At 44.3% G+C, this 20,818-nt stretch overlaps 1 protein-coding gene across 1 annotated transcript in view; it reads left to right on the top strand.

Annotated features, from left to right (window-relative positions):
* ntm (neurotrimin) overlaps window positions 1-20,818 on the top strand; it is a gene marked incomplete at both ends in the record, with an annotated part of 146,983 nt that overhangs the window by 110,549 nt on the left and 15,616 nt on the right. Inside the window, one exon of the mRNA XM_080508395.1 lies at window positions 749-874. Coding sequence (XP_080364521.1) covers window positions 749-874 — 126 coding nt within the window. The remainder of the gene's footprint in view (window positions 1-748; window positions 875-20,818) is intronic.

The raw sequence follows: 20,818 nt of genomic DNA, 5'->3' as shown, positions 1-20,818 counted from the left end.
CCAGCTCGCTGCATGAGCAGCGCACAGGAAATGCACTCGGTGTTTACACCGGCTCCCAATAAAAAGATCCCAGAAGACCGCTCGTAAGGTTGCAAGTATTGGCAGAGCAGCCTCAACAAATAGAGAGAAAATACCTCCTCCAACCCCATAAGAGATAAACACATCAACCAACTCCGTGATGTGGCTTTATGTGCAACAGTAGCACTTATTCCTGGTTCTCAAAGCGATAAAATGTTGATTTTTTTTGAGGAAGGAATCATCCAGTCAGTATCCGTGACGACATTATTGAATGGAATGGGCTGGAGTGTGTCCAGGTCACCAGTCAATCACATGGTGAACACGCACACATGCCCTCGTTCACGCCGAACAGAAATACCTGCAGCCGACCCTCCCAGTTTTCTAAACGGCTTCAGACCATGGAAAGAACCAACATCGTCACATAAATCATGTAAAATCCACAGAAAAAAGCACAAGCCTGGAGGAGATGTTTCCACTAAGCATTTTAAATACACCTGTGAGGCTGATCAATGTAAACTATTACGGTTTACATTGTCAAAATTAAAATGCCTGTGATCTTGGTTTCATTTGTTTATTAGTGAGAGAAAAGCAGAACCTGTGAAATCAATATCCTTCGGTGTATTTTTCCAGAACAGTGCTGCCATCGCTGTCATAAAGGGGCCATGTGCACAATGAGTGGCCCTTTAAATGTTACCGCCCCATATAATATAATGTTTTTTTCCCCCCACAGTGCCACCAAAAATCATCAACCTGTCGAAGGACCTCGTGGTGAACGAAGGCTCCAACGTGACGCTGATGTGCCAGGCCAGCGGGAAGCCGGAGCCCGCCATCAGCTGGAGGCTCGTCTCGTCCTCAGGTAGGGGGCGCCACACCTTCCCTCCGTCTTCCAGCGCCGCCACTCCTTCCCTCGTTCGTCCAGCTGTGCCACCTATCATCTTCTTTTAACTTCTCTTTATGTAAAAACCCATGAGCCACCTCAAAATTCAAGATTGCAGCCTTTTTATCCCCCGCCGTGGCTGATAGGCCCCGAAGGGGGATCTTGAAACAGTCTCCGTACGTTTCTACCGATATCTCGGCAACCCCTGGGCCCATAGTGACCAAACTTCACATGTGGATACATCTCAGAGGGGGAAGGGATACTATGGTGACCTTGACCTAATTTGCATATTAAGTAGGTCACAGGGTCACGAAGTTCTTAAAAACACATTTTGGGCTCTGGAGGCCTAGGTTTTTGAGCTAGGGCTCTGAAATGTTATACACACATGATACACACTCCAGGGATAACCTCCAGTACACCAAGTGACCTGACCTTGACCTTGACCATGACCTTGAAGATGGGTAGGGTCTGAAGTTTGCTCGTCATGGTTGCACAATACATGTATTTTCATATAAACATTTCTCCTCATTTCTCAGCAGTTCCTGGGCCCACAGTCACCAAACTTCACACATGGACACTCCACCTGGGGAGAAGGGGCACCATGGTGACCATGACCTCATTTGCATATCAGGTCACAGGGTCACTAAGTGCATAAAAACACCTTTTGGGCTCTGGAGACGTATTTTGACATAGCTTATGAAGAAGACCTTTCAGATTCTACATAATGATCTACTAGGACCCATGGAACACCCTCTAGTGTACCAAGTGTGCTGCCTTAGAGCTGCTTTGTGAGAAAATAGAAAGCCCTCCGGCGGGGGATTAGCCCAGCAACGGCCTTCTTGTTTTTTTTGTATATAGAAATATTGCAATTCACAATTACTTTGCAAAGACATTCAGTTTGACTGACCTTGGTGTCAAGTTGGACATTGGTGACGGAAGGTCAAGGAAGGTAGGGAGTGCGCGAGTAGCTACGTGGTCTAAATTTGGATTCCACCTGTACGATTTGACTCCAAGATCATTCAGACAGGACAGGTCTGCGATTTCATTGTGAAATGCAAAACACACGTGTGCCAATTTTGACGCCCCGGTAAACGAGCGCTTCCCCTGGCGTGCAGCTCGCCGCTCTTCCTCACGTTCGGCCCTGCTGCCAGCGACTTTGTTTGACCCCTAGCGGATTCGCCGCTCCGCTTAACGCCCGTCATTACCTGTTTCCCGATCGTCATTACACTGTGATCACTCACAGGAAAATAAACTGGCCCCGCTGGAGTAATTAATTAGGATAATTGGATGAATGTAAATGTTGTGGAGGCAGCTTGAACGACGGGATTAATGTGACCTCCTTTAACCCGGAGCGAAGCGCTGACTGACACCGGCAGCATTGGGTGGAGGTTTGAACTGGACCTGGATGTTTCTGATGTTTCTACCATGCAGGACGCAGGATTCCTTTGAAAGCATTGCTTTTTTTCTGCCGTGACGTGTCTCTCCATCAGATGGGTGATTTGAGATCTCGAGGTGACGCGTGTTGCATCACTACGGTGGCCCTGAAGTGCAAACCCCAACAACAAATCATTAAACACAACAACAAATTGAAAAACACAACTGCAAATTGAAAAACACAACTGCAAGTGAAAAAACACAACTGCAAGTGAAAAAACACAACAAATGAAAAAAACACAACAACAAATTGAAAAAACACAACAACAAATTGAAAAACACAACAGCAAATTGAAAAACGCAACTGCAAGTGAAAAAACACAACTGCAAGTGAAAAAACACAACAACAAATGAAAAAAACACAACAACAAATTGAAAAAACACAACAACAAATTGAAAAACACAACACAAATGAAAAAACACAACAACAAATTGAAAAAACACAACAACAAATTGAAAAACACAACACAAATTGAAAAACACAACACAAATGAAAAAACACACCAACAAATTGAAAAATACAACAGCAAATTTAAAAACACAACAACAAATTAAAAAACAAGAGCAAATGAAAAAACACAACAACAAATTCAAAAACACAACACAGATGAAAAAACACCACAACAAATGTGTTTTTCATTTTGTCGTTGTGTTTTTGAATTTGCAGTTGTGTTTTTTCATTTGTTGTTGTGTTTAGTGATTTGTTGTTGTGGTTTGCACTTCAGGGCCGCCGTACATCACTTCTATTTGTGGAACATGAAATGTTTATTGGATGCACAATCGTGTCCGTCGTGTGTTTTGAAAACTGCTAAGTTGTTCCCGGGATGCATTCAGACGCCCGCCGGGCGTCGTCATGCTCATGAACACATCGTGTCGGGAAGTTGTCGGGCTGGACGGCGGCTGATCACGTAAAACACAATAACGTGGAGGAGCACCACGTCGCTGCGTCGATGGTGAATCGTTGCCACTGAACCTGAAGTGGTGCCACTCTGAGGAAAAACATCACACGTTTCTCCACAATCAGGTCTGATCAAGAACAGTAGAGGATTTCAAAATAAAACTGCACGCTGTTTCCGGGTTCACACTTTTTCTTTTTTTTAGGTGTGATCTCCAGCAGTGCAATCAATACGTGAATAAACCCTGGTGCGTGATCATAGCGACCAGTGGACAGGCAGGTGACGTTTCCCTCTGAGTTTGTGAAGCTAAACGCTGCGGAAAATCAAACTGAGGCGCAACAAGAGATAAACCGAGGCTCAGAGGATTTCACCTTTCTGCTGATCCCCCCTCCCCCCCCCCCCCCCCCCCTGTTCTTTGTTTTGTTGTTGTTTGGGTCCAGCAAGCTGCGTCAGACATATTTTAGAAATAAATAAATAAAAAGATGGCAGCCAGGAGAAAGTTCCATTCTTTTCTTTTTCAAACTAAACCAGTGACGAGAGCATTGGGGGGAAAAAAAATCAGTCATCTCATGTTGTCTGCCTGAAAAACTGAAAAACACAGAAAAAAAGAAATATTGACTTGTTCAGATTTTCTTCACAGGAAATATGGATTTATATTTGGACGTATTAAAGCGTTCTCGTCCTTCTTGGCAATAAAGCTAAATGGAAAATGTGGAACTGTCTTTATTTCTCTGTGATTGTGGTATTTATTTACTGATCTGCCCCCCCCAGAGATCAATATAATGCCTCTGGACCCTGAACAAACCAGACCAGGACCAATTTCCTACATTTCAATCTGGCTGTTATTGAAGACTGATTATAATTCTCCAATCATAATAGAAACATTCAAACACGAATCATTTACTTTTCAATGCTGAGATACTCTTGCTTTTGCAGATGGAGAATAATAATTATTTTATATTTTTTATTCTGGTGCAATAATTCATAGCCATAATAAAGAATTCATTTATATGGAATACATTGGGATTTCTGACCTTTTTATTACAGGTAAATAATGGCTGTGTTTTTCTTTAAGTGTCAGGACACACTGTGACGAGACACTATTAATCTCAGTGTGGCTCTCCTGAATGAGTGAATTAATGTGTCATAGTTCCAGCGTCGATCGTCACAGATGCAAAAAACAACAACTTTCAAAATGTCAAAGTTAAAATTATCTGAGGTAAATGAATGTTTGTGGAATTTTAGAACTTTTTCAGGCTCATGAAATGGAACGGAAATTCAAACAATAGTGAAGCGCTGACATTTAAAAATGTCGAATGTCATCAGGGACAGAATCTTTACAGACGATTGAAAGGATTTAAAACAGTGAAGCTAAAAACTAAACAAAAAAATAGAAAGTTAAAGAGTTTTAAAGGTATACAGGAGGATTTTCAGGAATTTTAGGAAAGAACCGCCCTCTCCACCGTTTGAAAAAAGTGCGCATGCGCAACGCTGTACCTGCTCCCGAGACGGAACGCCTACTAAAACGCGTGCGAGAGACGTGCACGAGCCCAGTTCTCCTCGTGCACGCTCTGTTTACAAGTCACAAGTCGGCATCGCTCACATAAGCTCACTTTACAAGAAGATTTGCACCGGAGGGAGTGAAACTGTGTAAAAATGTCCGAGAATAATGCGTCGGGTCGGCCGGCATGATGAGGACCGCGTGGAGTGAGCTGCGCGCAGGGACGAGCACGTACGACGGCCTTACGTCATATATCACCAGAATGATTGACAATTGGGAGGACCAGTTATTTTGATGATCCACCCGGAAGAAGAAAATCCTCTACTATACCTTTAAGTTGTAGAAAGGAGGTTGTGGTCAGGCGGCGACTTCACGATTTCACTCCGGCAGACTGAAGTCCTCGGGTCGGGGCTCCAGACTGAAGTCCTCGGGTCGGGGCTCCAGACTGAAGTCCTCGGGTTGGGGCTCCAGACTGAAGTCCTCGGGTCGGGGCTCCAGACTGAAGTCCTCGGGTTGGGGCTCCAGACTGAAGTCCTCGGGTCGGGGCTCCAGACTGAAGTCCTCGGGTCGGGGCTCCAGACTGAAGTCCTCGGGTTGGGGCTCCAGACTGAAGTCCTCGGGTTGGGGCTCCAGTCTGAAGTCTTTGGGTCGGGGCTCCAGACTGAAGTCTTCGGGTCGGGGCTCCAGTCTGAAGTCCTCGGGTCGGGGCTCCAGACTGAAGTCCTCGGGTTGGGGCTCCAGTCTGAAGTCTTCGGGTCGGGGCTCCAGACGGAAGTCTTCGGGTCGGGGCTCCAGTCTGAAGTCTTCGGGTCGGGGCTCCAGACGGAAGTCTTCGGGTCGGGGCTCCAGACTGAAGTCTTCGGGTCGGGGCTCCAGACTGAAGTCTTCGGGTCGGGGCTCCAGACTGAAGTCTTCGGGTCGGGGCTCCAGACTGAAGTCTTCGGGTCGGGGCTCCAGTCTGAAGTCTTCGGGTCGGGGCTCCAGTCTGAAGTCTTCGGGTCGGGGCTCCAGACTGAAGTCCTCGGGTCGGGGCTCCAGTCTGAAGTCTTCGGGTCGGGGCTCCAGACTGAAGTCTTCGGGTCGGGGCTCCAGTCTGAAGTCTTCGGGTCGGGGCTCCAGTCTGAAGTCTTCGGGTCGGGGCTCCAGACTGAAGTCCTCGGGTCGGGGCTCCAGTCTGAAGTCTTCGGGTCGGGGCTCCAGACTGAAGTCTTCGGGTCGGGGCTCCAGTCTGAAGTCTTCGGGTCGGGGCTCCAGTCTGAAGTCTTCGGGTCGGGGCTCCAGTCTGAAGTCCTCGGGTCGGGGCTCCAGTCTGAAGTCTTCGGGTCGGGGCTCCAGACTGAAGTCTTCGGGTCGGGGCTCCAGACTGAAGTCTTCGGGTCGGGGCTCCAGACTGAAGTCTTCGGGTCGGGGCTCCAGACTGAAGTCTTCGGGTCGGGGCTCCAGACTGAAGTCTTCGGGTCGGGGCTCCAGACTGAAGTCCACTGCCGGTCCTGTTCTGCTGATCCGGGCCTCCGGAGCTCCTCCTTGTTTATAGTTTCGGTGAGCAGTACGAACCGCGGACAGGTCGCCGCGGCTCGCCTCGGGCTGGACTCTCAGCCGGCTGCAAGGCTAGAAGGTTCCTGCCAGGTTTGGCTTCGCTAGAAGGTTTTGGCGACCGGACGGTGGGAGGTTGTGTCCGCAGCTTTCCCCGGAGGCCGAAGGAGGCGGTTCTTCACTGGTCCAGCAGTGTGACACTCCACAATACTGGCATCTGGATTGTTCCAAACCATTTGTCGATATCATCCAGTGATGGGAAACACGTGAGGGTCTTGGTGTTTGGTGCTAATTGGACCGCCGGCCTCCACCCTGACATCCTCCTGCTGACGGAGCCGTACTTCACCAATCCGGTTCATTTCCTCACACGTCACGTGAGCATTTCATAACCGAGACGTCCATCTGTCCCTTCATGTGACCGACGTCAGATCTTTCTTCAGGACTTCAGTTTGAAAAGCACCAGTCAGAATTCTCTCCGGAGCCTTGCAGCTTCAGTCTGAACGGTCATGTGACTTCATTATCACTGAAGCGTGACGGGCGGCAGGACATCCAATGCGGCTCCACGTCCACACATGGTTCTTTCCAAGCTGGGCTCTCTTTTAAGCTTCTTCTCTCCTTCATCACGCATCCATAACTTCATCTCTGATTCTACGACAATCTGATTCAGAACAGATAAACATGTTACCTTGAGTCGCATTTCTATCTCCTGTATTGATCTGGGAATAAAAGAACTCCTCCTTTTATAAGGATCTTGTTCTGAAGGTTTGGTTATTATGGAAATGTGAATATTCTTCTTTTTTTTTTTTTTGTCATTTATATTTTCAAATGAGAGTCGCTGTTGTGTAACACCGAGTCGTTCAACCAGCTTGGTTCCCCCCAGAAGAGCCAAAGACGTTTCTTCAATCTCCAGCGTTTTAACATGCCGGCAGTTCGTTTTAAACCATTTAAATACATTCCAAACGCAAAATAAATCACTTTCATCAACAGTTCCAAAGTAAAAAAAATACAAAAACAGTTTTGGTTTCTGGAGTCAACAACTGAAGAGAGCCTAAAAATCCCAGCCCTGTTTTTACTTTAACATTATTTATTCTCAAAATTAGAAGCAAATCCACATGGATCAGGTATAAACCAATAACCAGCAGGTTACTTGACGAACGAAATAAGAAGTTAATGTGCAGAAATACTTGTGAGGAAATGTATTTGTGTTTATACGTCCTGATGGCCTTTAAGATCTGCAGCTGGGTGTTAATCTGACGCCTGTGAAGTTCCTCTTCTGACGGCTGGCAGCAAAAATAATCCTGCACAAGATTTGGAAAAGGATCAACGCTTTGTTAGAACTGCTCCGACTCTGTGAAGGTTCACCTGCTGAACCGCCGCCGGAGTCACCCGTGAGGATGATGATGGTGATGATGGTGATGATGATGATGATGATGATGGTGATGGTGACGGTGATGATGATGATGGTGACGGTGATGATGATGATGGTGACGGTGATGGTGATGATGGTGATGATGATGATGAAGGTGATGATGATGATGAGGATGGTGATGATGATGGTGACAGTGATGATGATGGTGATGATGAGGATGGTGACGGTGATGATGATGGTGATGGTGATGATGAGGATGGTGACGGTGATGATGATGATGAGGATGGTGACAGTGATGATGATGATGATGATGAGGATGGTGACAGTGATGATGATGGTGATGATGGTGATGATGATGAGGATGGTGACAGTGATGATGATGGTGATGACGGTGATGATGATGAGGATGGTGACAGTGATGATGATGGTGATGATGATGATGGTGATGATGACGGTGATGATGATGATGATGATGACAGTGATGGTGATGATGATGATGGTGATGATGATGATGATGGTGATGGTGATGATGATGAGGGTGATGATGACAGTGAGGATGATGGTGATGATGGTGATGAGGATGATGGTGATGGTAATGGTGATGATGACGGCGATGATGACGGTGATGATGATGATGATGATGACGGTGATGATGATGATGTAGACGGTGATGGTGATGGTGATGATGAAGATGACAGTGATGATGATGACGGTGACGATGATGGTGAAGGTTATGATGACAGTGATGATGATGACGGTGATGATGATGATGACGATAATGGTGAAGGTGATGATGATGATGACGATGATGATGAAGATGGTTAAAGTGAAGATGGCAACGGTGATGATGACGATGAAGAATATGACGGTGATGATGATGATGACAGTGATGATGATGATAACGATGAAGAATATGACGGTGATGATGATGGTGATGATGATGATGATTGTGACGGTGATGACGATAATGACAGTGATGATGGTGACGGTGTGTGGAAGTTCCCCCCTCCCCCCCGTCGCTGCCCAGAGCCACTGAGCCAGGCAGCCTGCTGCTGCACAGCAGGGGGCGCAGGTCACTTCTGTTCCCTCATAAAAACAACTCTGATGTTGTGAGGAGGTGAATGAATGAATTCACTCACTTTACAGAATTATGTTCTGCATGTTTGACACTGCAGCCTTTGGTTGTCGCTGCAAAAGTCCACACATTGGAGTTCCACATTTCTGCTGTGAATGACACACACACACACACACACACACACACACACACACACACACACACACACACACACACACACACACACACACACACACACACACACACACACACACACACACACACACACACACACACACACACACACACACACACACACACACACACACAGTTTGACAGACGATTTATCCACAATGGAAATTGCTGAAAATGTCTTGATATTATGTCGTGCCTTGTGTCGTATGAGGCATGTGAGCTGCAAAATCACAATTTAATAATAATAAAACTTAGAAATAACTATCATAACTATCACACACACACGTCTTCAAATTAATTTTGATTGAGCAAAGTTTAGTTGTGTTTCCAAGGAGACGTTCGGTGTAGTAGTTCTGTTGATCTTGCCTCTGTATTAAATATTTGAATTAGATGATGGTTGTGTTTTAGTCCGTCGGTGTTATTTACGATCTTCCGCTGATCCCTCCTCAGCCGAGCAGCAGTCACAATGTGAAAAACCTTCTCATCAAACTCGTATTGAATTTCTACATCATATTTTACTAGAAATATGTGCCGAAGGTCATTCGTTTTATATATTTTGTGACCATGAAACCACTTTATTTTTTTCTTATATATGTTAAACTGTCGGACACTGGCCAATTGTCTGTCTTCAGAAACATGCCACAGTATTCCAGTGACTCACTACTACCACCTAATGGTCAAAAGGGGAATCACTTCAATGTGGCGTGCTGCTCTGTGAAGCGATTTGGTTTCCCTCAGGTTTCTTCTCTCTGGAGAACTGTGTGTGGAAAACATCTGCTGCCGTTCAGTGTGTCGTTTTAGAGCTCTAAAGTGAGAAATAATTTCTATCTATTAACATTTGAAGCCGTTTCCAGCAGGCCAAACGTGGTTAATATCATAGAACTATGGTCCAGTAGTTTTAGCAGTGAGTGATATTTAATAGGATCTGAGTCAGAAAGACAAACCTATTTCATGGTTTTGTTCCTGTTGTGCACAAAGCAGTGAAGCTTCTTCCTGCCAGAGCTGCTTCAGTGAATCTCATTAACCTATTTTCTCTTCTTGTCTGAGCTGGCTGGATTTTCTCCAATCGCGCCCTGATTGAAGAAAAGAATTGGACGCATGTTTTTCTCTCTCCCTGCTCCTCCGACTGGACAAACCACTCGACCCAGACACGACGGCGGGTATAACCACGGCTCCCGAACGACATCAAACCTTCCCTCGGAGCTGGACTGCGTGACTGACATTCAGGACGGCGTATCCGTGGACATTTCATGGGGCGGATAAGAGTTTGAGACGGTGTGGAGATTGTGAGCCGGTCTGGTGTCTTCCATTAGCAGGATCGATCAGTCAGGCTGTGGGAGGAGCTCCGCTCTCCACAGGCCGTCGCAGGAACAAACTAATATTCATAAAACAAAGTCCAACAGGGCTGCAGCCGCTGACACAAGGTCTGCCCAGGAAGTTATAATCAACACGAGCACAAGTGCTTTTTTTTAATTGCTGCTAATGACTGGTCTGCTTGAAATAGATCTGGTAAAAGATTTCATTACAATGTCCTTCCTGGAGAAATAAGTGATACCATGCAGTTGGCATGTGGTTATCGTGTCTAATTAAAAAGTTAAAAAAAAGTATTTAAAAAAAAAACCTGAGGCGTTGCACGATCAGTTCAGTAATTTACTGACCTTGAAATGGGATTTGGCCGTGTGGCGTTCACTGTCCAGCCAGGTGGGAGGAGAGGTGCAGACAGGAGGGGGTGGATGTGATTGTGGTGTTATGGTGGGAAATGTCTGTTCCAAGAGTAACAAGTTCTGCACCGTGTTTTTTGTGTTTGTTGAAACCAAACCTTTAATATGTCCTGAAATCGTCATGTGACAAATGGAAGAAAAGAAAAAAGTGAAACATTTGTTTCAACTTTTCATCTAAACAACATCAGCCTTGATGTGCTGTTTGTCGTGGAGAAGCTCTTTTCACGTCAAGTCGGTGAAAAAGTCTCTTGATTTTATAAAAACTGAAAACCTGATAAGAAAGAAAATGCAGCACTTATTGAAGTCGGTGGCGTGTTTGATGGATATTGTTGTAAATAGAAGAAACCTCATTGTATGACGGCAGTACTGAATGAGATGAGAATGTAATAATAATAATAATAATAATAATGTGCATAAAGAAGACATCTCCAGTAAAATTCCTTGATCTGCTCTAAAAGTCTGGCTTTTTCACCCCACACTTTATAGATTTCATTGAATGTGTTTCTCACCCCTTGACGGGCTTTCTGCACACGTCCAGCTATTTCTGAGCAGCTATTTTGAGACGTTGCCTCGGCGAGGGATTTGCCGCCGCCGCCCCTCCCACCCACCCGTGGATCCTCCGCCCCAGACTTACAGCATGAAAAGAGGCGGAAGACACCTGCTCATTGTCCTGTCAGCGCAGGAAAACATGGCCGTATTTCACCGGTTACCCATAAAAATGTCCCCGAGACATGAGGGAGTGTACAATAACCTACTTTCCCTCGCAGTGCCAGTGATGATATTAAATCCCCACATATACTCTTGAGTGCGCCACTTAAATGGCGAGCTTGAAAAGGGAAACGCGTCGCGAGCAGTTTCTCCTCAACAGTGTGACCGACTTCAGCAAGGGGCCAGAAATGTTCACAAAACGTTTATATTCACGGCCGTGTCGTCGGAAGCACCGAGGCGGCGACGAGCGACATCCAGCCAGGAAATGACCTGGATGTGCGAAAGAACATGGAAGAATGTAGGAGCCAGAAAAAGACACGTCTTTACTTTTAATGTGCTTAATGGGCTTTACGATTGGTTATTAGATGAAGGGTAATTTATTCCTTATTATTTACAGGAAGTAATAGATCAATTCATTGAAATCCAGTCAAAAAGTTCCTGGCTTCCCTGGAAATAAAAAGTGTAGATCGTCAGCGTAGAACTTTATGAAAATAAAAATAATGAGGAGACGAAAGTTAATTTGACCGTCTGGGGCTGTTTGGATGCTTTTCATGAGTAGCAGATGGATTCGGTTGTTGTCCTGCCTCTGGGCTGATATTGATTACTCTGACATTTTAAGAGACATCAATAGTGTGTTTAGTAGTATGATTAGTAATCAATAGGCCGTCATCAGCCTGCGATGGCCGAAGAGGTGAAACAGCAGAACTCTGTCAATGTGGCGTTCAGGAGCAGTTCGAGGGCGTGTCCCCGTCGTTTCAATCCGTCACGTGTTATAACCACTGCATTGATTGTGATCAGGTGAATTGATGATGTATTGACGACTTGGCCAGAGCTTTTTCTCAGCCGCGGTTTAGAATCTCATGTGTTTCACTTGAATGTTCGGGTCACGTAAAGTTTAACTCAGACTGTGTGAAACAACAACCTCATCTGGTGCGACGCCTCAGTTCAGCGTCTGCTGTTGTTTAATGCAGATCTCCCGCTCTGGATTCATACGGCAGCTGTAAGAACATCTGGCCTGCTGAAAGCGGAGGTAGCTGAGCCGCTGCAGCTTTATTCGACCCGTTCTCCGGAGAGCTTTGGTGGCTAAATGAACAGCGGCCACACAGGTGACCATTGATCCTCGCTGCACCTGCCGTACGCCGTCCCTCGCTCTTTTATGTGGCTTTCGTGTCGCGGGCTGCGGCAGATCTCAGGAAATGTTCCATAAGCGTGTCACTGTGCGGTCAGAGTTCTGACTCCTGCATCCAGCGAGTATTATGTTGTGTGTGTGTGTGCTGCCGTGGTCAAAGCTCTTCAAGCTATTGGCTCCTGGGCCTACAGCCGAGTCACACTGGGTCAGTGAACGGAGTCCCGCTGACCAGCAGAGGTCCTCCTCGGCAGGAAGCTGCAGGCGTCTGGGTTTTCTCCCTGAACGCACCGCAGCCACTCACCTGCTCACTTCACTTGGAACAAAGTACATGTCTGCTCCGCCGGCCTGTCGTGATTTGATCTTTACATCCGTCGACTTCCTTCGCTTTGCAGTAGTTGAGTGGCAGGAAAGGGTAACCAATTTCATTTAATAGTTTGTGGGAGAATCCCACTTCCTGCCTAGCGAGTGCAGAAGCAGTACAAAAGAAGGCTTGTGACTATCGGGGTTTCCAATCCTTGCTCTGACGGAGAGACACATGTTGGATTACGGCATTACACTCTTATATCAAAACCTTCATTCAGACTCATGGGCTGAGAGTGTCAGTCCGGTGGAGTTCCCCTTTGGCACGTCGTTCTCTCCATATCTCACCCTCTGGCCAATGGAATGTGAGGAGACAGGAGTTCATTGGAAACGAAGACAGGAGACTCTGATGGAGCTCTTCGTTTTTCTTTGTGAAGAGTTTCACTCTACCCTCTGATTCCACAGTCTGTCTAATAGATGGCTGATTGTGTTTGCATTACATAATACCAGCATTACAAAACTTCATTAATCAGTAGTTTTCATAGGGAATAATGAGATTGTCATTTCAAGCAGATTTGAAACAGGTATCCATTGAAAATAATCCAAATTACTGAGGCTGTCCCTGAATTCAATTGAAATGAATATAATGCATCCATTTGAAATACAATGAGAGAAGTAAAATGAGACTTTTCATTAATTCTGCTAAGTTGCTGTGGCCGCTGACCCTCTGGTACTGAGATCTCAAGCAGCGGATCAGTGGGATACTCTTGATTTACTCGGTTGATCAGAGCTGATAAGTGAAATGACATCAGTGTTTTGTAGAAACGAGATAACGACCAAGTTACAGCAGATTGTTCCTCACCTGGTTAATTGGGGGGTTGATCCTCGAGACACTCGGTCGCTTCATGTGACGGAAGTTATGAAGCCAGCGTTGGTATTTCAACACACGTGTCCAAAAGCAAAATACATTTAGAATCATCTATGAGTGAGAACTAGGCCACGATTGCTATTTCTGAAAGAAAGACATAATAAAATGTCCTCAACAAGTGTTGTGTAAAACGATCAGACGTGGAAGGTTGCTGGTTTTGACACGGCAGGTACATGAGGTGGAATTCACAAATACAAAGAGCCGTGTGAATATTTGAACAGCTCAGGCTGTATTCACGCCACCGTCAGCTCCGTGGCTTTTACTTCTTTGTCCCTCTGAGACATAAATCTTGGGTTAGTGCCTGGTTAACGCCTGACTCCTTTTTGAACACATGGTTCACGTCGCCCATTATTCATGCTGTTCTTTGAGTTGAAATCCAGCACTAACAAAATGACACATGCAGCGCATGTCGGTTCACTGGCAGTGTGAAGGTTCAATGGTTCATTTCTTACACATTTTGTTTTTTTGTTCTCGAGGCTCAAAATGAAGTCAGATTAAGCCTTAATTACAAAAGGATCCTGAGTGCGTCTTTTCTCTTGTTGTTGCTGTTGCACTATGGTCACAATCCAAACGAACAAAAACCTCTTGGCATAAATTACAAGTTCCAACGTGACCTGATGCTGTTCTTGTGTTTGAGACACTTCACTGCGATTCCTCATTAATACGACCCAGTAGCTTCTTAATCTCGGGAGAAAATACAGACTCATGGGGTCTTATTGATTGTGACTGACTATAAATACATTTCTCTGTGAGGCGTGGGTCACAGTTTTAAGGTTATCTGTGTCCACCACACTGGGCTGGGGTCTAGACCCCCGGACATTGAAATCATTTATTTGATTTTGTCCATCATAAAAAGAGTATTTATTGTTTCCTGCTGTTAAAGGCACTGTCTGTACCATTTGAGTAATGTCTCATTTGAGCACTAGGTGGCAGTCGTGGCTCAGTTGATGTTTGATTTGTTCTGTTGAGGTCATTTTTAATGAGAATTCTATACTTTGACAAATGTATAAATTAACGTATTACTGTTGTTGAATGTGGCTTTTCTCTATAAAGCAGGTGAGACACACTAAATACTGTGGACTGTTTCCTGCAAAATAAAAAAATCACATTGATAAAATGTGATTTGATGTAGAAAGGCAATGCAGCAAACCAGCCCCAGATCCCGATGCTCCCTCCACCATGCTTCACTGTGGGGACGGTGTTTCATCCTATACTGTATCTAGGGCTTTGTGTTCTTCCTGAACAGTTTGACCTACCTTTTAGTAGTTCAGCACATCTTTTTTAGCTTTAGTGTGGAGTCAAGGTGCTCCTCAGTCAACCTTGGCTGTGACTCCTCCTCCGTTCGAAGAGCCAGAAAAAGAGTGGAATTAAAAAAGGAAAACAAAGGAAAAGAAAACAAACCTTATATTTCTGTCCTTGATGAACATCCTGACAATATTCCTGGTGGTTTTATTTTGGGATGTGATGTACACAGGAAGTGAGCGGTTTGCTTTATTAACTCACAAGCATCATTATAGATGTTTTGCTGAATTTTAGGCCTTTTTCAAATTCTTTATCTGGATGTGTTCCTGCATATTGCACATCCATTGCAAGTGCCTCGACAAATTCTGCAATTAAAAATTCATATTTTTCCAAAAGAGCAATGTGAAACAGATATATGACCCTTCAAAAGCAAATCTGTCCACAGACTCAAACATCTATAAATATAGTACAGACAATTCTTCTTCTTCTAGCTTCTAGTATAAATATTGAATAAGTATCAGGTTTTGATAGGATTAAAGGGCCATGATGCTCTATATGATGTTTTATAACATGATGCTATAACGTCAATCTTAAGACTTAATCTGAAGAGAATCGATCTGTCTACATGTTCAAAGTTGAAATTTAGAAAAAAGGTTAAAACAATTCAAAAGCAAAATGAAAATATGATTACTGCAGTATATTTAAAGTGGTTTTATAATTAAAAAAAAATGGCATGCTGTTACATTGAAGAAATTATTGGATTAAATGGTTAAAAAAAAGCCAAATTTCACTAATTTATTTATTATTTAAATAAAATCATGCATCAAACTGGTCAACGGTCCAAATGTAAGAAAAAAAATGCTGTAATAGTTTTAGTTAATTTAGTACCATGTCATCAAACTGTATTTGATTATTTTGAACAAGATTGAAGCCAATAAAGAATAAAAAACAATATGTTCCTAATAGGGAGGCACCGATACCGATACCGATACCGATACCGAACAGAGCACTTGTACTCATACTCGTACTCATGAAGGCTCCGCTGATATAATCGGCAAATATTACGTGATGTCATCCATCAATAACATGAAGGTTGAATACATTGCTTGAGCTCACATCACCTTTCATGATCAAACCGTTTCCTTCACCACTGGACTGTTGCCGTCACGGATCCAGAGGAGAGCCGACGTCTGCCCGTTATAATTTGATAAACGCGTACTCGATGACAGACGGCGCTTTGGTGGCGTCCCACCTCGGGGTTCCCACTGTTTATCCGTTTGATCCGTGGTTTTAAAACAAGGCTGCATTGTGTCTTTCTTGCATTTTGCTGTATTTTTGGTCCTGGCGAGCTTTCAAATGAAGCGGAGGTCTTAAAACTAATCTTTTATAGAGACGGCTCAGATCACCAACTTTGATCTCCGCTGTGTGTCTTTGTGTGTGTGTGTGTGTGTGTTGGCAACACTTTCGTTTGTTTTTTGTTCTACATCAACCTGATTGAGAATCTTTATGTAAAACAAGGCGTTTTTCAGAAGCAGCCCCATTCATAGACGCTCTCTTTAGTCTCCGCTCGTCTCAACCCTCCGCATGATCAAAACGGACGCCCCGACCGCCTGCTTATGTTTATTTATCTCTTTAAAATCCATATCCGAGAAAGTGCATTGAAATTCATAGAGATTCTTTTTTTTTTTTTTTTTTTTCCACAGGCACCAACAAACCTAAACTCCAGCGCAGTCTATCGGCTTTTTGCTTAGTGGGGGAAGGAAATGTAAATAGATGAGCGTCAGTGTGAGGAGCTGTCATTTTGATTTTCCTCTCGCAAGATAAAAGACAGTGATTCAGACTTTTCTGCACTTTTGTTCTCGTTTTCTGGCACATCCGTGTCTCTGACTGTGCTGGATTCTTGCTATTTTCCAGTTAGTCTGGGGTTTTTTTTGTTGTTGTTGTTTTTAATCGGTTCCATCGGCGGTATTGGGCTTGATAAGTGAGACTGCAGAGTCACTGTGCACGGCTGTCAAACAGGAGGAGAGGCTGAAGAAAAATGTCCCGGTCCTGCTGAAATCCAAACTTGTGCTCCAGTATCTCCCAGCTGCAGCACAACTCTGGTCCAGCCTGAGGCCATGCAGCGTGGGCCCAGCCAGCACCGTGTGTGTGTGTGTGTGTGTGTGTGTGTGTGTGTGTGTGTGCATAAAGATTGATGATTTGGGTGGCTCTCACACAGACCGTGACCCAGCTCCCCCTCACCTTTGATAGATAGATGGCTTTAGGGGCTTGTGGCGGATCAGAAGTGATCCTCGGTATCTCCCAGCAGCCACAGCACCTGACTGCAGAGTGTGTGGACCCGGGCGGCCGGCGGACAGCCGCTGCATTAAGGGCAGCCGGAATGAACATGTTACATGATTGAATTTGGCCCGGGAGCAATAAAAAAAAAAGTTTTCCCCGAGTTTTGCAACGGCGCCACTTCCCTGGGAAAAGATTAATTTTGAAGTCGGAGTCGATGGAGTTGGAAGTCGTTGGGTTTTGACCCTTCGGAAGGTGAAAGGAGGAAGTTGAGTGTCAGAAGTGTGGAGGCTCGGGACGTTTTGACCGCCGCGCTTGCGATGGATGTCTTGGTGCCGGCGAACAACAAAGTGTGGTTCCAGCAGTCTGGCGCCGAGCGACGCTCCGGCTCTTTGACGTCGTTCAATCCCCCACCTGTCAATATGTCAACGTGTCTTTGAGCAACGCGGAGGCCGTCGGTCGGTGTGTCGGTGTGTGAATGTGACTGAAGGGCTCTGGCGGCCTTGCCAATCAAGTGGAACAATGTTGTCTTAAGTCGGTTCCGGTCCTGGCTTTGCCGTCGCCTGACCGAGCGGGGAACAAGACGTGTGACCGTCGAAGCTGCGGGCGCACATGCAGAACGTAACGGAACGCTCCTGGAGCAAAGGAACGCGTCCGACTGTCGAAACCCCACATCTTCATCACCGGCGGGGAGGAAGAGTAAAACATTCTGCAGGCAGACTTGAGTTCTGATTCGCTGATCCCACGTGGATCGTGTCTCGTTTAGCTCCACACACACACAGCAGTTCTGCAGAAGCGCTTTGGCATCGTGAAAACCACAAGAGCCTTTAAACTCTTGTTTTATTTTTTTTCCGCAATCTTTTAATCCAATGTTAAAAACGTGTGCTCAAAGCAACCTGAACTCCATAGTGAAAGTGTATTTGTCCAGGATTGACTTCATCCAGCAGCCGACAAAGTCAGACCCGATGGCTGCAGGAGGTTTTACTGTGCAGGCTGCCGTCATGACGTTTCTTTGTCCTGCATCCTGGTACTTGGTACTTCCATCAAGCAGTTCTAAACTCTTCACATACTGCCATGTTTTGTTTTCTCTTCAGTTTTTTGTTGTTTTTTTTCCAGCTGCTTTGTTGCTGCGTCTTATGAAAGTATCAGCAGGTTTGTCTGAATCTGTGGTCTGTCAGGAATAGGAAATACTCCAAACAGCCTGAAGAGCTGAACGTTGCTCGTTGCTAATAGAACCCCTGTTTGCTCTCTTAAAGACGAGTTCTAGGCTGGTGGACTGTTTCACTAACCATGAGGTGCAATTAGGAGCTGCAGGTTGTTCAGTCAGACTGAGACAACACTCATTTTTCATTATAGTGTTGACAAAAGGAAATTATCTTTGACTTTAACTTTGGTTTTAAAAGAAATAAACAAGCCCACTGTGTCGTCCTGAAGGAGTGGTTATCTGGAATCTCCATTTGACCAAAACACGTTTCATCACAGGTCTATAGCTCAGCTCCTAATAGGAAAATCTTTTTTTTTTCTTTCTATTTGGTATAAAGATAACATGAATATGTATATTATACAATTTTATCATTTTATTACAATATTTATAATAATAAAAAAACGTCAATTTGTCAACAAGAAGGTTTAAACCATAGTTAATATAAATAAGGTTTGCTCCTTGTTTCCAGTGTTTATTTCCTGTTTAGTAAAGGTCACTGTGAAGAAATTATCTCTGTCTGGTAAATTATAAATGTTTGCATTTATAAAGGTACCTTAAAATAAAAATTATTATTATTATTATATTATATTATATTATATTATATTATATTATATTATATTATATTATGTTATATTATAATTAATGTCAGTTTATTTTAAAGCTCTGAAGAGCTGCAAACGATCCATTAATCTGCTCAAAGCTGCTGTAAACAAGCAAAAAAACATCAGTTTTCTTGTTTCCTCAGTTCAACATGTTGCAAAAATATATGAATTGAAAACAAACACAGAGAATTAAATCATCTGAGTTGATAAAACTATGCTATATGGTTAAAATGTCTTATAATCTTTAATGCATTTGGTGATTCCACCTCCTTTCTGACCGTTCATCAGTTCATTCTGTCAGAATACAAAGAACAGAAATACTTCATTGGGATGTTGGTCCATTTCAGAGATTATGTAGATGAATGTGATTCAGATCTCTGTTTTAACTTTCCGGCCCTCCAACCTTTCTTCACTCTATAACTTGTCTTCATGCTTTTCTGTTGCACGTATATCTGGAGGTTTTCACCATGAAAACCATCAAGCGCTTCAGATTGAAACCCTGTGAACTCAGATTGCCGAGCGTCACGGCGTCACTCAGACCTTCGCCGGCCGTGGTCATGTCGCCGTGTGGCGGCTGCACGTGGCACAGCTTTCCCAGGGTTCCATAGGAAATCCAGCCCGTCGCTTCATGCCTCATTGCATTTAATGACTTGTGTAAATTCCAAATTGGTTTTGTCTCAGAGAAACGGGGTAAAAAAACAACAATATGAGACAAATTGAATGGACCTGAAGGGTTTTTTTTTTTTTTTTTATCTCCCTGGAGTTTTCCAGCCAGGATGGCATCGAATGGAGTCCAACTGGAACTTTCCTTCAATTTCTCTACTTTCACATGCTTGAAGGACGTCACTCTGCACATTTTGGAATCATATTTTTGGTTCAATTAAAGGCTGCGGTGTGGTTAGGCTGGCTCTGTCATGCAGCGTGGATGCCACCGTTCAAATAATGAGAACTCAAACAGACTCAGAACTTCGGCTTCGGAGGCAGTAGAAGCATCAACATTTCCCAGTTTGGACGTTTTCTGGTCAAATAATGAGAAGACATGCAAAGTCACAAGCTGAGATTATCCACTCGCAGAGTTTCTCTAGCGGGGGCACGTCTCTTGCTTTCTTATCATTCACCGCCAATTTGTTGTTTGTGGAAACTTTATTTAGACGTCCTCATTTTCCAGACAACATGTGGTGTTTTTCAGGTTTATAAATAGGATAATTGATCCTGCTGACTTGAGGAAAGAGTGCGTAAACACCTGGAACCGAGGCTTGTTTGTAATTGTTTTGTGAACGTGTGACTGTTCAAAGTGCTTATATACTGAGAGAGGTGATAAAAAGCTGCCTTGATTAATTAGGTTCATTTTATAACCTGAAGCAGATTTGCATCTACTCATTTATTTCTCTCCACTTTACAAACGTCACTGACTACTTTACTGTCGACTTTTGAAAACATGAACCGTCAGTGAGACGGCGAGCTCAAAGCGGCGTCTGTGTCGACGTAGCTCTATAACCGGAACTCACACGGTTCAAGTTCATATCAAGTGGGCAGAACGAGAAACATCCACCTCCACAACTGCAAAGTTTTCATTGGATTTGTTTCGGTGCAAATACTTTTCCTGAGTTTGCACCTTTTTTTTATTTTTTGTCCAACTTTCCAGTGAAGCTTTTCTCTTCACACTGACGATCCAAACTGTGACACTGGATTCTGTTTAGTTTCTAGAAGTAAATCCCAGCTGACAGCGTCAGTTATTATCTACAACTTAAATGGCCATTTTTGTTAAAATGCCTCAAGGCACGATTCATTATTTAAATTATTATCCCCCGCCGTGGCTGATAGGCCCCG

This window comes from Blennius ocellaris, assembly GCF_963422515.1.
Source record: "Blennius ocellaris genome assembly, chromosome: 14".
NCBI classification, from domain to species: Eukaryota; Metazoa; Chordata; class Actinopteri; order Blenniiformes; family Blenniidae; genus Blennius; species Blennius ocellaris.
This window is presented reverse-complemented; position numbering and strand designations above follow the sequence as displayed.